This window comes from Delphinus delphis, chromosome 4, assembly GCF_949987515.2.
Source record: "Delphinus delphis chromosome 4, mDelDel1.2, whole genome shotgun sequence".
Classification (NCBI taxonomy): Eukaryota; Metazoa; Chordata; class Mammalia; order Artiodactyla; family Delphinidae; genus Delphinus; species Delphinus delphis.
The window spans coordinates 49,065,454-49,079,823 of NC_082686.1; the positions used below are offsets into that span (position 1 = coordinate 49,065,454).

General features: G+C 42.2%; 1 protein-coding gene across 1 annotated transcript; it reads left to right on the top strand.

The window, feature by feature from the left end:
• Positions 1 to 334: 334 nt before the first annotated feature.
• On the top strand, positions 335 to 11,961 carry NFKBIZ (NFKB inhibitor zeta). The gene is made up of 12 exons (XM_060010590.1): positions 335 to 770; positions 3,117 to 3,256; positions 3,779 to 3,809; positions 3,932 to 4,035; positions 4,133 to 4,911; positions 5,844 to 5,949; positions 6,339 to 6,485; positions 6,678 to 6,741; positions 7,032 to 7,201; positions 8,090 to 8,200; positions 8,331 to 8,498; positions 10,796 to 11,961. The coding sequence occupies exons 1-12, from the start codon at positions 482 to 484 to the stop codon at positions 10,847 to 10,849; spliced, it is 2,163 nt and encodes a 720-aa protein (XP_059866573.1). The 5' UTR covers positions 335 to 481; the 3' UTR covers positions 10,850 to 11,961.
• The last annotated feature ends 2,409 nt before the right edge of the window (positions 11,962 to 14,370 follow it).

Genomic DNA, 14,370 nt, shown 5'->3' on the forward strand with positions numbered 1-14,370 from the left:
GCGCCGAGGCTGCGCCGGCCCCGACATCCGTCGGCTGGCGGCCGGGTCGGGGGTCCGAGGGCCAGGAGGCCGCGTTCCATCGGGGTTTCTAGGTGAAGGTCAGGAAAACAACCGGTCGGTCTGGGCGGGGCCGGGAGGGCGGAGCGAGGGCGGAGCGAGGGCGGAGGGCACATTGCCTCATCCTGTACATTTTACTGGAAACGGGGCGCATCCGGAGGAGGGGCCGGGAGGCTACCCCGACGCCGCCAATGGCCCGGCCGGGCGCGGGGGAGGCTGGCAAGGCGGTGGCCTCTTTTCTCCGCCCCTGGCCTCGAAGGCCGGTTAAATAGTCCGGCAGCCCGGGGCCACGCCCGTGCCCGCGCAGTCCTCCAGCCGATAAGTCCCAGAACCCATCACGGCCACAGCCGCAGTCGGGAGGCAGCCGCGCGCAGCAAACCGGTGGCGCAGGTGTCTGGGGTCCCCGAGCACCGATCCCGGGAGTATGATCGTGGACAAGCTGCTGGACGACAGCCGCGGCGGAGAGGGGTTGCTGGACGCGGCCGGCGACTGCCGCCTTATGACCAGCCCACTCAACCTGGCCTACTTCTACGGCGCGTCGCCACCCGCCGCCGCCCCCGGTGCCTGCGACGCCGGCTGCTCGTCGTCTGGGCCCTCGGCGCCCGGCTCGCCCGGCTCCGACTCGTCCGACTTCTCTTCTGCCTCGTCCGTGTCCTCCTGCGGGGCGGTAGAGTCCCGGCCGAGAGGCGGCGCCCGTGCCGAGCGGCTGCAAGGTACCCACCGGCCCCGGCGGGGCGGCCCCAGGACCCCTGTTTGCGGGCGGCCCACCCGCGGGGAGGGGGGGTCTGGGCCGCCCAGAAGCGAAGTACCTCGGCCAGGTGTTAGGTGGCCTCGGCGCCTGCTTTAGAGGAGGTACATAATCACACTGGCCGTTATTATTAGGCCACTACTGGATGCCTTGCCCCGTGCTGGGCGTTGAATATCACTCGATGCCCTTTGACCGTCTGTGAAATCTGGGCGCCTTCTAGCTGACCTGGTAACTTGAAACACAGAGTTCTGACTTCGGGTGGGGGGAATGGACCACGTTGGGTTTTCTCTTTTTTTTAAAAAACACTTTTCTTAAGGTATAATTCACATGCTATGGCGAGATTTTGGATCTGATGTAGGTGTACCTTTTTCTTGTGGCTGTTTTAGTGAAAGGCTGTAGCCGGCGATAAGGGTTTGGGTACTGGGTTGAAGGTCGTGATTTATTTCTTTCTAAGTACGTATTTGTGGAAATTTTAAGTAAAAGGACTTTATAAAGAAAAGAAACCGATATTATTAAGATGTAAGGTGAAGCTGGACTGAAAACCTGTTTAGAGTCTGTGATTTTCCGAAATCTGCCCAGAATTTCTTCGGTTTTTGTTTTGTGTGCTTTAGAATGGTTGAACCGTCTGTAGCAGAGAAAGGCGTAACGTTTCCGTTCTGCGGCTGTGAATTGTTAGCTTCTTTTCTTAATGAACGGAGTTGCATAATTTGGGGGAAAACAGGATGTCGCTGTAGGTGAACCAAAGAACGTCTAGATAATCTCAAATTTTGGAAAATCTATTCAGCATGATTTTAAAGAGCGTTCTCTTTCAGGTATTCCCCACGGCTGGCCACTCCTGTTTTTTGCTTGTGTTTTAGTTTAAAATGTGATTTGTCATTTTCATTTAAAAAAGTGATTTAAACCACTCGGTTGTATAACATGCTCCCTGTATGTTAAGTGTGTAGCAAATGCCAAAGTTGTGTGTGTATTTAGACCCTTTTTCTCCTCCACATTTGGCCTTCATCTGGCTGAAACTATTTTGTTAGTTCTTTGGTTTACCATAGGGGATTTCTGAAACTGAATTTTTCTCCCTGTGACGCTGAGTTATTAACTACTGTCATTCCAGAGAAATGCCGTGTTAGATTCTGGCAAGATATTCTTAGACTTAAACATAAAATTAACTAGTGTTTAGTTTGCACTATCATTGAGTTGTTTCTCTCATGTATTTGATTATATATATATATGTGTATATATCTATATATTTAAAATTATGCCTTGTTTTTTGTCCCATCTTATTTTTTTCCATTCTCAATGGGGTTGCTGAATTATTCATTTCCTGACTCTTTGTGTGTTTACTTTGTGTTCAGCTCATCCCAAGAGGTTGTGACATAGTAGTGGTCAGAGTAGAATGCTGTACTCATGTACTGCTTTTTTTTTTTTTTTTTTTGTGATACACGGGCCTCTCACTGTTGTGGCCTCTCCCATTGCGGAGCACAGGCTCCGGACGCGCAGGCTCAGCGGCCATGGCTCATGGGCCCAGCTGCTCCGTGGCATGTGGGATCCTCCCAGACCGGGGCACGAACCCGTGTACCCTGCATCAGCAGGCGGACTCTCAACCACTGCGCCACCAGGGAAGCCCTCATGTACTGCATTTTAAAGTGTATTTTAAAGCTTAAATATGAAATGAGATTATTTCCTTTCTACTTAGAAGGCCTATGTGATCAAAAACAGTCGGTGAGGGGAAATCCTGTGTGCATATGTGGAAGTGCGTTTAAGCTCAGTGAATTTAGGTAGCTTTCTTGGCGTAGCTGAACAGAGGGAAATAATAAACTGAGACATTGTTAAATGTTAGGCTTTGGTACATTGAGATCTTTGGGAGAAGTTTGTTTTGTACCTTCTTAAGTGAGTGGAATTGATAGACTTTAAAATTTCTATGTGGACATAAAGCCTTTGGTTTGAAAAGCTAAAAATTCATCATTTATTCCTTGCTCCCCCAAGGTTTTTCAAAAGTCTAGAATAATTACAGATTTATGAGAGTCAGGGTGGCAAAATCTGTGATCCTGTCTCATGGGTGGATAGGGCTGAGAGACAGAGAATTAATTTGGGTTTATCTCTCGGCTCTGGGGTTCCCTGAAACAATATTTTTATGAGCTTTAATTCATTAGGCTTCCTGGTGGGGAAAGGTATGAGGCAAGCGAGTTGAAGAGGCTTTGCGGTCTGTGAGTTGGGAACTTTATCACGTTGGATAGCTATGCTTTTGAGATTATTAATATTCATGTCTGTGAAGACACTTAATTGGGATATGTTTTGTTTTGTTTTGTTTCTTGAACAGTTGAGCCCCATATGGGGGTAGGAAGGCAGCAGAGAGGACCCTTTCAAGGTGTTCGCGTGAAGAACTCGGTGAAGGAACTCCTGTTGCACATCCGAAGTCATAAACAGAAGGCTTCCGGACAAGCCGTCGATGATTTTAAGGTGGCACGTAATTTATTTGTTTTGGGTTGGGGGATAGGGAGGTTAGCCTGTCAGTGTTATTACTCTCTGCTAACCTAGGTTGGGCAAGTCTTTTGTAGACCACGAAGTCCATAGTACAGAGAACATATTTGTCCTGCTGTCTGCTATATTGCTGTCACTTGGCCCACTGCTAGGTACTTGTTAAGTGTGCAAGAGAAATTTAATGAATAAATAAATGAAGGCAAGTTGGGGGCAAGGAAATTAATGTGGTTCAGTTAAAATGGAACATTTTGACTAGAAAGGGAAAACTCAAGTGGCCTTATTAATTTTATGTTAACCTGAGTTGAACTAAGGTGAAAGTGCAAATGGGGGAAGTTGCAAGATAGGATGGAAATTAACATAGAAAATAAATATTGCTAAAATAGCTATGTCAAAGGTTTATGGTGAACTGTAAAGAGGGGTAGAGATAAGTCTGTTTGTTGATGTATGTTAATCAGGAAACCATTTATCACACACTAAATTGGAAACTTTTTTTCCTTATAGACACAAGGTGTGAACAGAGAGCAATTCACAGGTAAGAGTTACCTCTATTTATAATATCATGGGGGCTGTAGGGTAAAACAGTGTAGTGTGATTATGGGTAAAAATTTGTGAAATAAAATTATCACAGATTCCATATTCCTTTCTTGGGTATAGAATTGAAGAACACAGTATCATATAGTGGGAAAAGGAAAGGCCCTGATTTATCATCTGATGGACCAGCTTGCAAAAGACCAGCTTTGTTACATACCCAGTTTTTGGTACGTATCTCACTATTTCCCTCTGAATACTCATTGGAAATTATTCCTGGAATAATTTTGGAAGGAAGTGCGCAACTTATTTTTTCTCCCTTTCCAGACGCCACCTCAAACACCCACACCCGCGGAAAGCATGGAAGATGTCCATCACAATGAATCCAAACAGGACAGCAGTGCTGATCTGCTTCAGAGCATTATCAACATTAAGAATGAATGCAGCCTGGTTTCCCTGAACACTGTCCAAGTTAGCTGGATGCGCCCTGGGGTCCCTCCAAGCTCCCCCCACGAGCAGTGTCAGGACTTCCACGGAGGGCAGGTCTTCTCTCCACCTCAGAAATACCAACCCTTCCAAGTCAGCAGCTCCCCACACATGATGGATCAGGCTTCCATGTACCAGTATTCTTCACAGAACCAGAATGTGCAGCAGCTGCCGCCACAGCACTACACCCACAACCCGGCTCTGGAATACAGTCCTTATTCCAGAACTTCCCAGTCCCCCAGCTATGAACCAAACATCTTTGATGGTCAAGAACCACAGTTCTGCCTGAACCAAAGTTTTGCATCCCTTCTAAGTGGTCCCAGGGAATCTGAGAATATTGCTGTTCCCCCACAGACTGCCCCCAGCGTTCAGCAGCAAAACGATGCCCACGTGCAGGACTTCAACATGATGTCACACAGTGCCTGTGAGGCCCTGGCGAGGCATGATGCAGGCTCTGCCCCTTTAAACACACCACTGCCCTTCCCGAACATCGTCGGAAATCCAATGAACACCACACAGTTAGGGAAGTCATTTTTTCAGTGGCAAGTAGAGCAGGAAGAAAGCAAATTGGCACATATCTCCCAAGACCAGTTTCTTTCAAAGGATGCAGATGGTGACACGTGAGTATGTCCCTTTATCTCATTGAGCTGATTTGGTAAGCCATGCTTGCTGGACATAGTGGGCACAGAATTTCTCTAAGGGATGCCAGCTTAGATCTGAGTGAGTGGTTGGCTAAACAAGATGACTAGTGGGCGTAGAATGATAGCTCATATTTCAAGCGAGAGTTTTCCTTTCTTTTTTTTCTGGCTGAACAAATTACCTGTTCTAAATTAATAAAAATGTACATGTCTTTGAATAATTGGTTTTGAAAGATTAGCATAGATTGTGTCTGTAGAGCAAAATCAAATCATGGTTAGTTGGTCATGATCAACTGTGAGTTGATTTGTAGATAGAATACTGATCTGTCCTGACATCTTTGTGGTGTTGGGCAAGTTGTTTTTGTTTTTGTATTTGTTTTTGTTTTTTGCGGTACACGGGCCTCTCACTGTTGTGGCCTCTCCCGTTGCGGAGCACAGGCTCTGGACATGCAGGCTTAGCGGCCATGGCTCACGGGCCCAGCCACTCTGCGGCATGTGGGATCTTCCCGGACCGGGGCACGAACCCGTGTCCCCTGCATCGGCAGGCGGACTCTCAACCACTGCGCCACCAGGGAAGCCCTGGGCAAGTTGTTTAACCTCTCTATGCCTCAGTTTCTGGGCATGTAAAATGATAATACCTCCCTCAGTGGGTTTTTATGAACATTAAGAATAATGGATTTAAAGCAATCAGCATGGTGCCTGGTGTACTTATTTTTTCTGGTAACCTAATTCATCTTGTTGCAACTCAGATGTATTGTCAGCATAGCAGAAAAGACAAATTATGCTCTGTACTGTTTGATTTGAGTACACCAACATATCAAGAAGGGGGCTAAAGGAAGAATTTTTTTAAAAAAAGGATGAACTTAGTGAAATAAATAATTCACTTCTTTTCTTTTCCTTTTGTTTTCCCCCAGGTTCCTCCATATTGCTGTTGCCCAGGGGAGAAGGGCACTTTCCTATGTCCTTGCAAGAAAGATGAATGCGCTTCACATGCTGGATATTAAAGAGCACAATGGACAGGTGAGGATCTTGACAGAGGGAAATGGCAAAGTGTGGTCATGGGGACAAGATGACGGCCGGTCTCATATTTATGTGTAGATCATTTCAGAGTTCCAGACCAAGAGAGTTTAGTTAATATTAACTTCTGGATGTTGACTCTTTGTCACTGCCAACCTTGAAGTTATTAACTTTAACTTTGTAGTTATTTGACCAAAGACTAACTGGGTATAATAAAGCTGCACCCTAAGCTTATTTTAGTTTCCTTGTGTTACGGTATCTTATTGCTTATTAACAGGATTTATCCTCTCTATGTGGGGTTTTCTCCCCTCAGTCTTAGTTTAGGTTCATATTCTTTGTTACTATAGTGTTATGGGTTTTAAAAAATATTTTTTTCCTCTGAATGTCCACAGAGTGCCTTTCAGGTGGCAGTGGCTGCCAATCAGCACCTCATCGTGCAGGATCTGGTGAACCTCGGGGCCCAGGTGAATACGACTGACTGCTGGGGAAGAACCCCCCTGCATGTTTGTGCTGAGAAGGGCCACTCCCAGGTGCTTCAGGTAAGAGGCAGCGAGCCAGGCTCCCATTACCATAGGGCCAAAGGGGTACAGCTTGGATATTAGGAGTTGGATGTAGATTGCCTGTTGCAATGCTCTCTTTTGAGTTGACTTACTCCTTTCTTGGAACACTAGTAGATAAATATTTGTGTAGTTTGTCTTTTGCTGATAGATGTCTGTTTTTAAATTCTGCAGGCAATTCAGAAGGGAGCAGCGGGGAGCAATCAGTTTGTGGATCTGGAGTCAACTAACTATGATGGTAAGTGATTGATGCATTATTGGGTGAAGAAACATTCAGAGAGAGGGGCCCATTAATTCTAAGGGTATTAAGTTCAATACCAATAAGGAAGGGAGGTCATTAAAGCTAAAATATTCTATAGATAAAATTAGCACTAAGACCCAATGGAGGGATTACTCAGATTACCTTACTAGTTCTTGTGGAGCCCATATGTAGGTCATGTGAGAGGCCACCCTCAAGGTTTGTAATTATAGAACAACTAAAAGAATTGATGGGATGCTTGACCACTGCTTTCTTATGCTTTTTTCTAGGCCTGACCCCTCTACACTGTGCAGTTGTGGCCCACAATGCTGTGGTTCACGAACTCCAGAGAAATCAACAGCCCCATTCACCTGAAGTTCAGGAGCTTTTGCTGAAGAATAAGAGTCTAGTTGATACAATTAAGTGTCTGATTCAAATGGGAGCCGCAGTGGAAGCTAAGGTAAAATTCACAGAAGAGTTTGGAAATGGGATGTGGGAGAGATGTGGTTATAGCCGAAGACCTTCTTCCCAAGTGTAGATGAAAACTTCTCCCCCTTTTTATTTTATTTCTGCCATCTTTTTAAATTAAGGGAGTAGCAATGTATGGATAGTTAAGCTTAGATTTTAAAAGATCACCTCATCTGCTTTCTTGATTTGCTTTTAATCTATGGATTATTATTCAAAAGATCATTTAGCTGTGAAACGAATGTCTTTATTTGAAAGGAAAAGAAAACGCTTGAAATTGATATTTTCATTTTGCTTCCATTGTTATACACAGATACTAAAGGTAGTGCATTTTGTAAGGGTTTCTTCATTGTTGTTGGATCTGGACTTAATCTTCTGTTTTTTAAACTGGAAAATATTTTATTATCTTTAAATTTGAGGTTTATTTGCCGAGTATTTGCTGTGTACAAGGCTGAGGTACTGAGTTAGGGGCGCTAGAGGAAAATACCTAAATCATAAGCCACTTGGGTCCTTGGGAAGCTTACTGTCTAGTAGAAATGGTGACAGATATAGCTAATTTTAAGTCTACAGGGTGGCCACCAAGTCTGGAAACATAGGCGAATACACAGTAAATGATTTCTTATATTACAGCACATGATAAAACAGCATAGTCTATGTTTCTATATTTTATGGCCACCCGGTATACAAGGGTAGATGTGATAAAAGGGAATTAGGAGGAATGAGAGATTCCATGGAGCTTGGGTTGCAGTAAGGGTTTGTGGAGAAGGGGGCACTCCGAGTGAGTCTCCAAGGGTGAACCAGACATATCAGAGACTGGGTGAGAAGCATATCCAGGGCATGGTTTCTGGATGTTCATTTTTTTCCCCCTCTTGCCTTTGACAAGGATCGTAAAAGTGGCCGCACAGCCCTGCATTTGGCAGCTGAAGAAGCAAATCTGGAACTCATTCGCCTCTTTTTGGAACTGCCCAGTTGCCTGTCTTTTGTGAATGCAAAGGTACTTTTAGAAGTGTTCAAGAACTGCACAAGATTTGGAATAACCTTCTTTATACCTTCTTCAAGCTTTTGAGCTGCTTTCATGAAAGTCTCCCTTCCTGATGGGTGTCGTTTTGTCTCTTTGTCTTTAGGCTTACAATGGAAACACCGCCCTCCATGTTGCTGCCAGCCTGCAATATCGGGTGACACAGTTGGATGCAGTCCGCCTGTTGATGAGGAAGGGAGCAGACCCAAGTACTCGGAACTTGGAGAATGAACAGCCAGTACATTTGGTTCCTGATGGCCCTGTGGGAGAACAGGTGAGGGCCACAGAAGGGAGAAGAAATACTTTGAGGCATTGTTCCGAAACATAAGGGGCAGGGGCCAGCTGGCACTCTCCAGGTGGGCTTTATCAACATCTGTGTCTCAACAGTGGTCACTGTAGCCCTTTAGAGTCAGTTGCTTTGTCTCCAAAGGAAAAGTAAGAAATTTGAGGGTTTATGCATGGACCCCAAATGGTCAGAAGTCAGGTAGTCTTTCTTTTTCTTCCAAGACACAAACTTGGGTTTGGGCTAAGTCAGAATGGTTTGACATTTGGAAGTTGATGAAAGAGGAGGAACCAAGGTTCCTGCACACACTAAAGAAAGAGAATCTTAGTTTTGTGAGTAAGTGATGATCCGTCAAATATTGTGCATATTAAGTGAGTCAGTATTTATAGAGTATTCAGAATAGTCCCAGGCACATAGTGGGTGCTGCTCAGTAAACATTAGCTGTTAACAATGATTTCTGTCTACTAACTGATCCTAAATAAAAAATGGGAAGGTTATTTATATAATTTAGAACCTAGAAATATTTTATACTTTAAATAAAATTATGCTTTTCTCATCATACGGTTCTACTGGATTGGCCAGAAAGTTCGTTCAGTTTTCGCTGTAAGCTGTTATGAAAAAGTTGAATGAACTTTTTGGCCAACCCAATATATTATATTTGGGGATTGAACAGTTTCATATGACTAAACTTTTCTTGATAACAAGAACTGACTCTTTTTAAGAACTTATATATTTTTAATTTATTTTTTTAAGCAGCAGGTTCTTATTAGTTATCCATTTTATGCTTATTAGCGTATATATGTCAATCCCGATCTCCTAATTCATCCCACCACCACCAACCCCCACCGCCAGTTTCCCCCTTGGTGTCCGTACGTTTGGAAGAACTTAAAATATTTTTGATGAAACTCTTTTCCTGGAGGAAACGAGATTGTGGCTGTGGGTTGTTACATACTTTAATAATCACAAAATAAAATATATGGAATGCAATTTAGCCTTGCCTTTGATTTACAGCCCTCGCTATGACCATAATATTATAGTAACTCATATTTGTGGAGCTCTTTATAGCTTAAAACGAATCACTTGATGATTTGTAGGGTTTTCCTGTATATTATACCACTTAATAGTTAGGAAAACTTTGCAGGGTGAAGGTTCACCTGGGAAGACTGAGCCTCAGAGTGGGTCCAGCCATAGGGACCATCATTAAATAGTAAATGGCAGAGTCCTAAGCGCACTGTTCACTTCTGGTTTGCTGTTTGTGGTGTGCAGTCATAGAGTGATGTTCTCAGGGAGTATTGAGCATGGAGAGCTGCTTGACTCTTTGCTAAATGTTCTTGGATTACTCTCCTTCCTGCTTTTGTATTTTTTGTGTCTCTGTGTGTGGAGGGAGGGTCTTTTCCTTTGCTTTTATTGTCAGACCATGGTCATTGTGTCTCCTAGCAGCTGTCAATTTCATCCCCTACTCCAGTCTTCTTTCTTCTAATTTTTTGCTTCTTATCTGCTGTGGGCTGAGAGACAGATCATAAAATTTGTCAGGCTGGGGTATAAAATCAATTACTAGACTCTGAATGAGCCTGGGGGTTTCCTGTGATCCATATAGTCATGCACAGATGCTTTAATTCTTGGATGTCACAGCTATCTTGACTCGAAGGGCATTATAATTTACTTGTGTGTGTAACGTGGGCTCTCGGTTCTTGGTTGAGGCTGACATCAAGGTAGGTGAGATATTATAATAACCATGATTACTGCATTATATTAAATGTTCTCACAACTAACAGGAGTAAAGATTAGGAAAAGAATATAGGTCTTAGTTAAACTTTTGGAGATTTTCAACCTCAGATTATTTTTTTATTTTTTTGCCGTACGCGGGCCTCTCACTGTTGTGGCCTCTCCGTTGTGGAGCGCAGGCTCCGGACGCGCAGGCTCAGTGGCCATGGCTCACGGGCCTAGCCGCTCCGCGGCATGTGGGATCTTCCCGGACCGGGGCACGAACCCGTGTCCCCTGCATCTGCATCGGCAGGTGGACTCTCAACCACTGCGCCACCAGGGAAGCCCGGCCTCAGATAATTTTTAATGGAGATGCTTTACTTTCTTGTACTCAAAAATCATTATAGCAGGTCTGTAGTAAACTTTAAAAGGAGTTGTAGTATTTTTATTTGTCCCCTTAAAATCTTGACACATACTGTTGCATATTTCTTCATATACTTACTTACAAAGAAACTGACGGAGATGTGGTACTTTGATCGTAGAAAAAAAAAAACCCTTACAAATCCTATTGGTTTCCTTTCCAGATCCGACGTATCCTGAAGGGAAAGTCCATTCAGCAGAGAGCTCCACCGTATTAGCTCCATTGGCTGGGAGCCTGGTCAGCAATACTCACTGTCAGTTAGGCAGTCCTAATGTATCTGTACATAGACCATTTGCTCTGTATTGGCAAATGTAAGTTGTTTCTATGAAACAAACATATTTAGTTCACTATTATATAGTGGGTTATGTTAAAAGAAAAGAAGAAAAATATCTAATTCCTCTTGGCAGATTTTAATATTTCATACCCAGGTATCTGGGATCTAGACATCTGAATTTAATCTGAGTGGTAAAATTGACTTCAATTTAACAGTAGCTTTTGGGTAGGAGAAGGCTTTGATTTGTGGCATAAGGCATTGCTTATGTAGCTATTGCCAGTTTAAAAGGAGGTGAATTGTAAACTTTTTCTTTAAAGAAAAATGAAAGCATTTGGAAGTTAAAAAAAAAATCTGGACGTAGTGTTGAGGCTTCGTTTGGCCTGATGCAGTACCTGATAGTTATTGGTGTTGGAAAGTCTCTAGTCGTTGGACTAGATGGAGGGTACCATGGTTAAAGTTTGATCTTTGCAAACTGTATATAATTGTTATTTTTGTCTTTTAAAATATTTATACAAATATTTGTACATTGGTCATTAACATGGCCACATTTGAAATGTGTAAATCAATAAACTAGAAAAGAACAAGTGGATTTTCACTATTTTTAAAAATCATATGCATTCAGAGGAGCTGTGTAATCACCGTCTCTGTAGATGAAACAGATGGAGAGTTGTTCCTTTAGTGGCTGGCAGAGCTCTGTTTGAATTGTAAATATGCTTTGAGATGAGATACATTATTTGTAGGGAATTGCATGCTGTTAAAGAGAACACCTTTTTATGACTCACTTTCTAGAGTTTATGATTTACTTGCTCTGTTGGAATGTTTGTTTTACCTTTATAAGAACAACAAAAAGTCAATATTGAAACATGTTTTACTGGTTTTCTGTTGTCAAATAATGATAACGTACCATGATGTTTCATATTACCATTCAGAAAAAAAATGCCTAATTTTTTAGTAACTTTAATTCTAATAATATTATTTTGCTTATTTCTGGCATACCCCGAGGAATGTATTTGGCTTTGATTGTGCATTATTCTTTGTAATAAATTTGATTCATGAAAAACCCTTCTTTATTTCTTTTCTTTAAAAAAATTTTTTTAACATCTTTATTGGAGTATAATTGCTTTACAATGGTGTGTTAATTTCTGCTTTATAACAAAGTGAATCAGTTATACATATACATATGTTCCCATATCTCTTCCCTCTTGTGTCTCCCTCCCACCCTCCCTATCCCACCCCTATAGATGGTCACAAACCATTGAGCTGATCTCCCTGTGCTATGTGGCTGCTTCCCACTAGCTATCTATTTTACGTTTGGTAGTGTATATATGTCCATGCCACTCTCTCACTTTGTCACAGCTTACCCTTCCCCCTTCCCATATCCTCAAGTCCATTCTCTAGTAGGTCTGTGTCTTTATTCCCATCTTGCCCCTAGGTTCTTCATGATCATTTATTTTTTTTTTTTAGATTCCATATATATGTGTTAGCATACGTTATTTGTTTTCCTCTTTCTAACTTACTTCACTCTGTATGACAGACTCTAGGTCCATCCACGTCACTACAAATAACTCAATTTCATTTCCTTTTATGGCTGAGTAATATTCCATTGTATATATGTGCCACATCTTCTTTATCCATTCATCTGTTGATGGACACTTAGGTTGCTTCCATGTCCTGGCTCTTGTAAATAGAGCTGCAATGAACATTTTGGTACATGACTCTTTTTGAATTATGGTTTTCTCAGGGTATATGCCCAGTAGTGGGATTGCTGGGTCATATGGTAGTTCTATTTTTAGTTTTTTAAGGAACCTCCATACTGTTCTCCATAGTGGCTATACCAATTCACATTCCCACCAGCAGTGCAAGAGTGTTCCCTTTTCTTTACATCCTCTCCAGCATTTATTGTTTCTAGATTTTTTTTTTAAACATCTTTATTGGGGTATAATTGCTTTACAATGGTGTGTTACTTTCTGCTTTATAACAAAGTGAATCAGCCATACATATACATATATTCCCATATCTCCTCCCTCCTGCATCTCCCTCCCTCCCACCCTCCCTATCCCACCCCTCCAGGTGGTCACAAAGCACCGAGCTGATATCCCTGTGCTATGCGGCTGCTTCCCACTAGCTATCTACCTTACGTTTGGTAGTGTATATATGTCCATGCCTCTCTCTTGCTTTGTCACAGCTCACCCTTCCCCCTCCCCATATCCTCAGGTCCGTTCTCCGGTAGGTCTGTGTCTTTATTCCTATCTTACCGCTAGGTTCTTCATGACATTTTTTTTTTCTTAAATTCCATATATATGTGTTAGCATACGGTATTTGTCTTTCTCTTTCTGACTTACTTCACTCTGTATGACAGACTCTAGGTCTATCCACCTCATTACAAATAACTCAATTTCATTTCTATTTATGGCTGAGTAATATTTCATTGTATATATGTGCCACATCTTCTTTATCCATTTATTGTTTCTAGATTTTTTGATGATGGCCATTCTGACTGGTGTGAGATGATATTTCATTGTAGTTTTGACTTGCATTTCTCTAATGATTAATGATGTTGAGCATTCTTTCATGTGTTTGTTGGCAGTCTATATCTTCTTTGGAGAAATGTCTATTTAGGTCTTCTGCCCATTTTTGGATTGGGTTGTTTGTTTCTTTGTTATTGAGATGCATGAGCTGCTTGTAAATTTTGGAGATTAATCTTTTGTCAGTTACTTCATTTGAAAATATTTTCTCCCATTCTGAGGTTGTCTTTTGGTCTTGTTTATGGTTTCCTTTGCTGTGAAAAAGCTTTTAAGTTTCATTTAGTCCCATTTGTTTACTTTTGTTTTTATTTCCATTTCTCTAGGAGGTGGGTCAGAAAGGATCTTGCTGTGATTTATGTCATAGAGTGTTCTGCCTATGTTTTCCTCTAAGAGTTTGATAGTGTCTGGCCTTACATTTAGGTCTTTAATCCATTTTGAGTTTATTTTTGTGTATGGTGTTAGGGAGTGTTCTAATTTCATACTTTTACATGTACCTGTCCAGTTTCCCCAGCACCACTTATTGAAGAGGCTGTCTTTTCTCCACTGTATATTCTTGCCTCCTTTATCAAAGATAAGGTGACCATATGTGTGTGGGTTTATCTCTGGGGTTTCTTTCCTGTTCCATTGATCTATATTTATGTTTTTGTTCCAGTACTATACTGTCTTGATTACTGTAGCTTTGTAGTATAGTCTGAAGACAGGGAGCCTGATTCCTCCAGCTCCATTTTTTGTTCTCAAGCTTGCTTTGGCTATTCGGGGTCTTTTGTGTTTCCATACAAATTGTGAAATTTGTTGTTCTAGTTCTGTGAAAAATGCCAATGGTAGTTTGATAGGGATTGCATTGAATCTGTAGATTGCTTTGGGTAGTAGACTCATTTTCACAATGTTGATTCTTCCAATCCAAGAACATGGTATATCTCTCCCATCTATCTGTATCAT

Coding starts and splice junctions, on each gene's coding strand:
- NFKBIZ (XM_060010590.1), top strand. CDS start 482: ATGATCGTGGACAAGCTGCTGGACGACAGCCGCGGCGGAGAGGGGTTG. Junction 6,486..6,677: donor GCCACTCCCAGGTGCTTCAG/GTAAGAGGCAGC, acceptor TAAATTCTGCAG/GCAATTCAGAAGGGAGCAGC. Junction 6,742..7,031: donor GGAGTCAACTAACTATGATG/GTAAGTGATTGA, acceptor GCTTTTTTCTAG/GCCTGACCCCTCTACACTGT.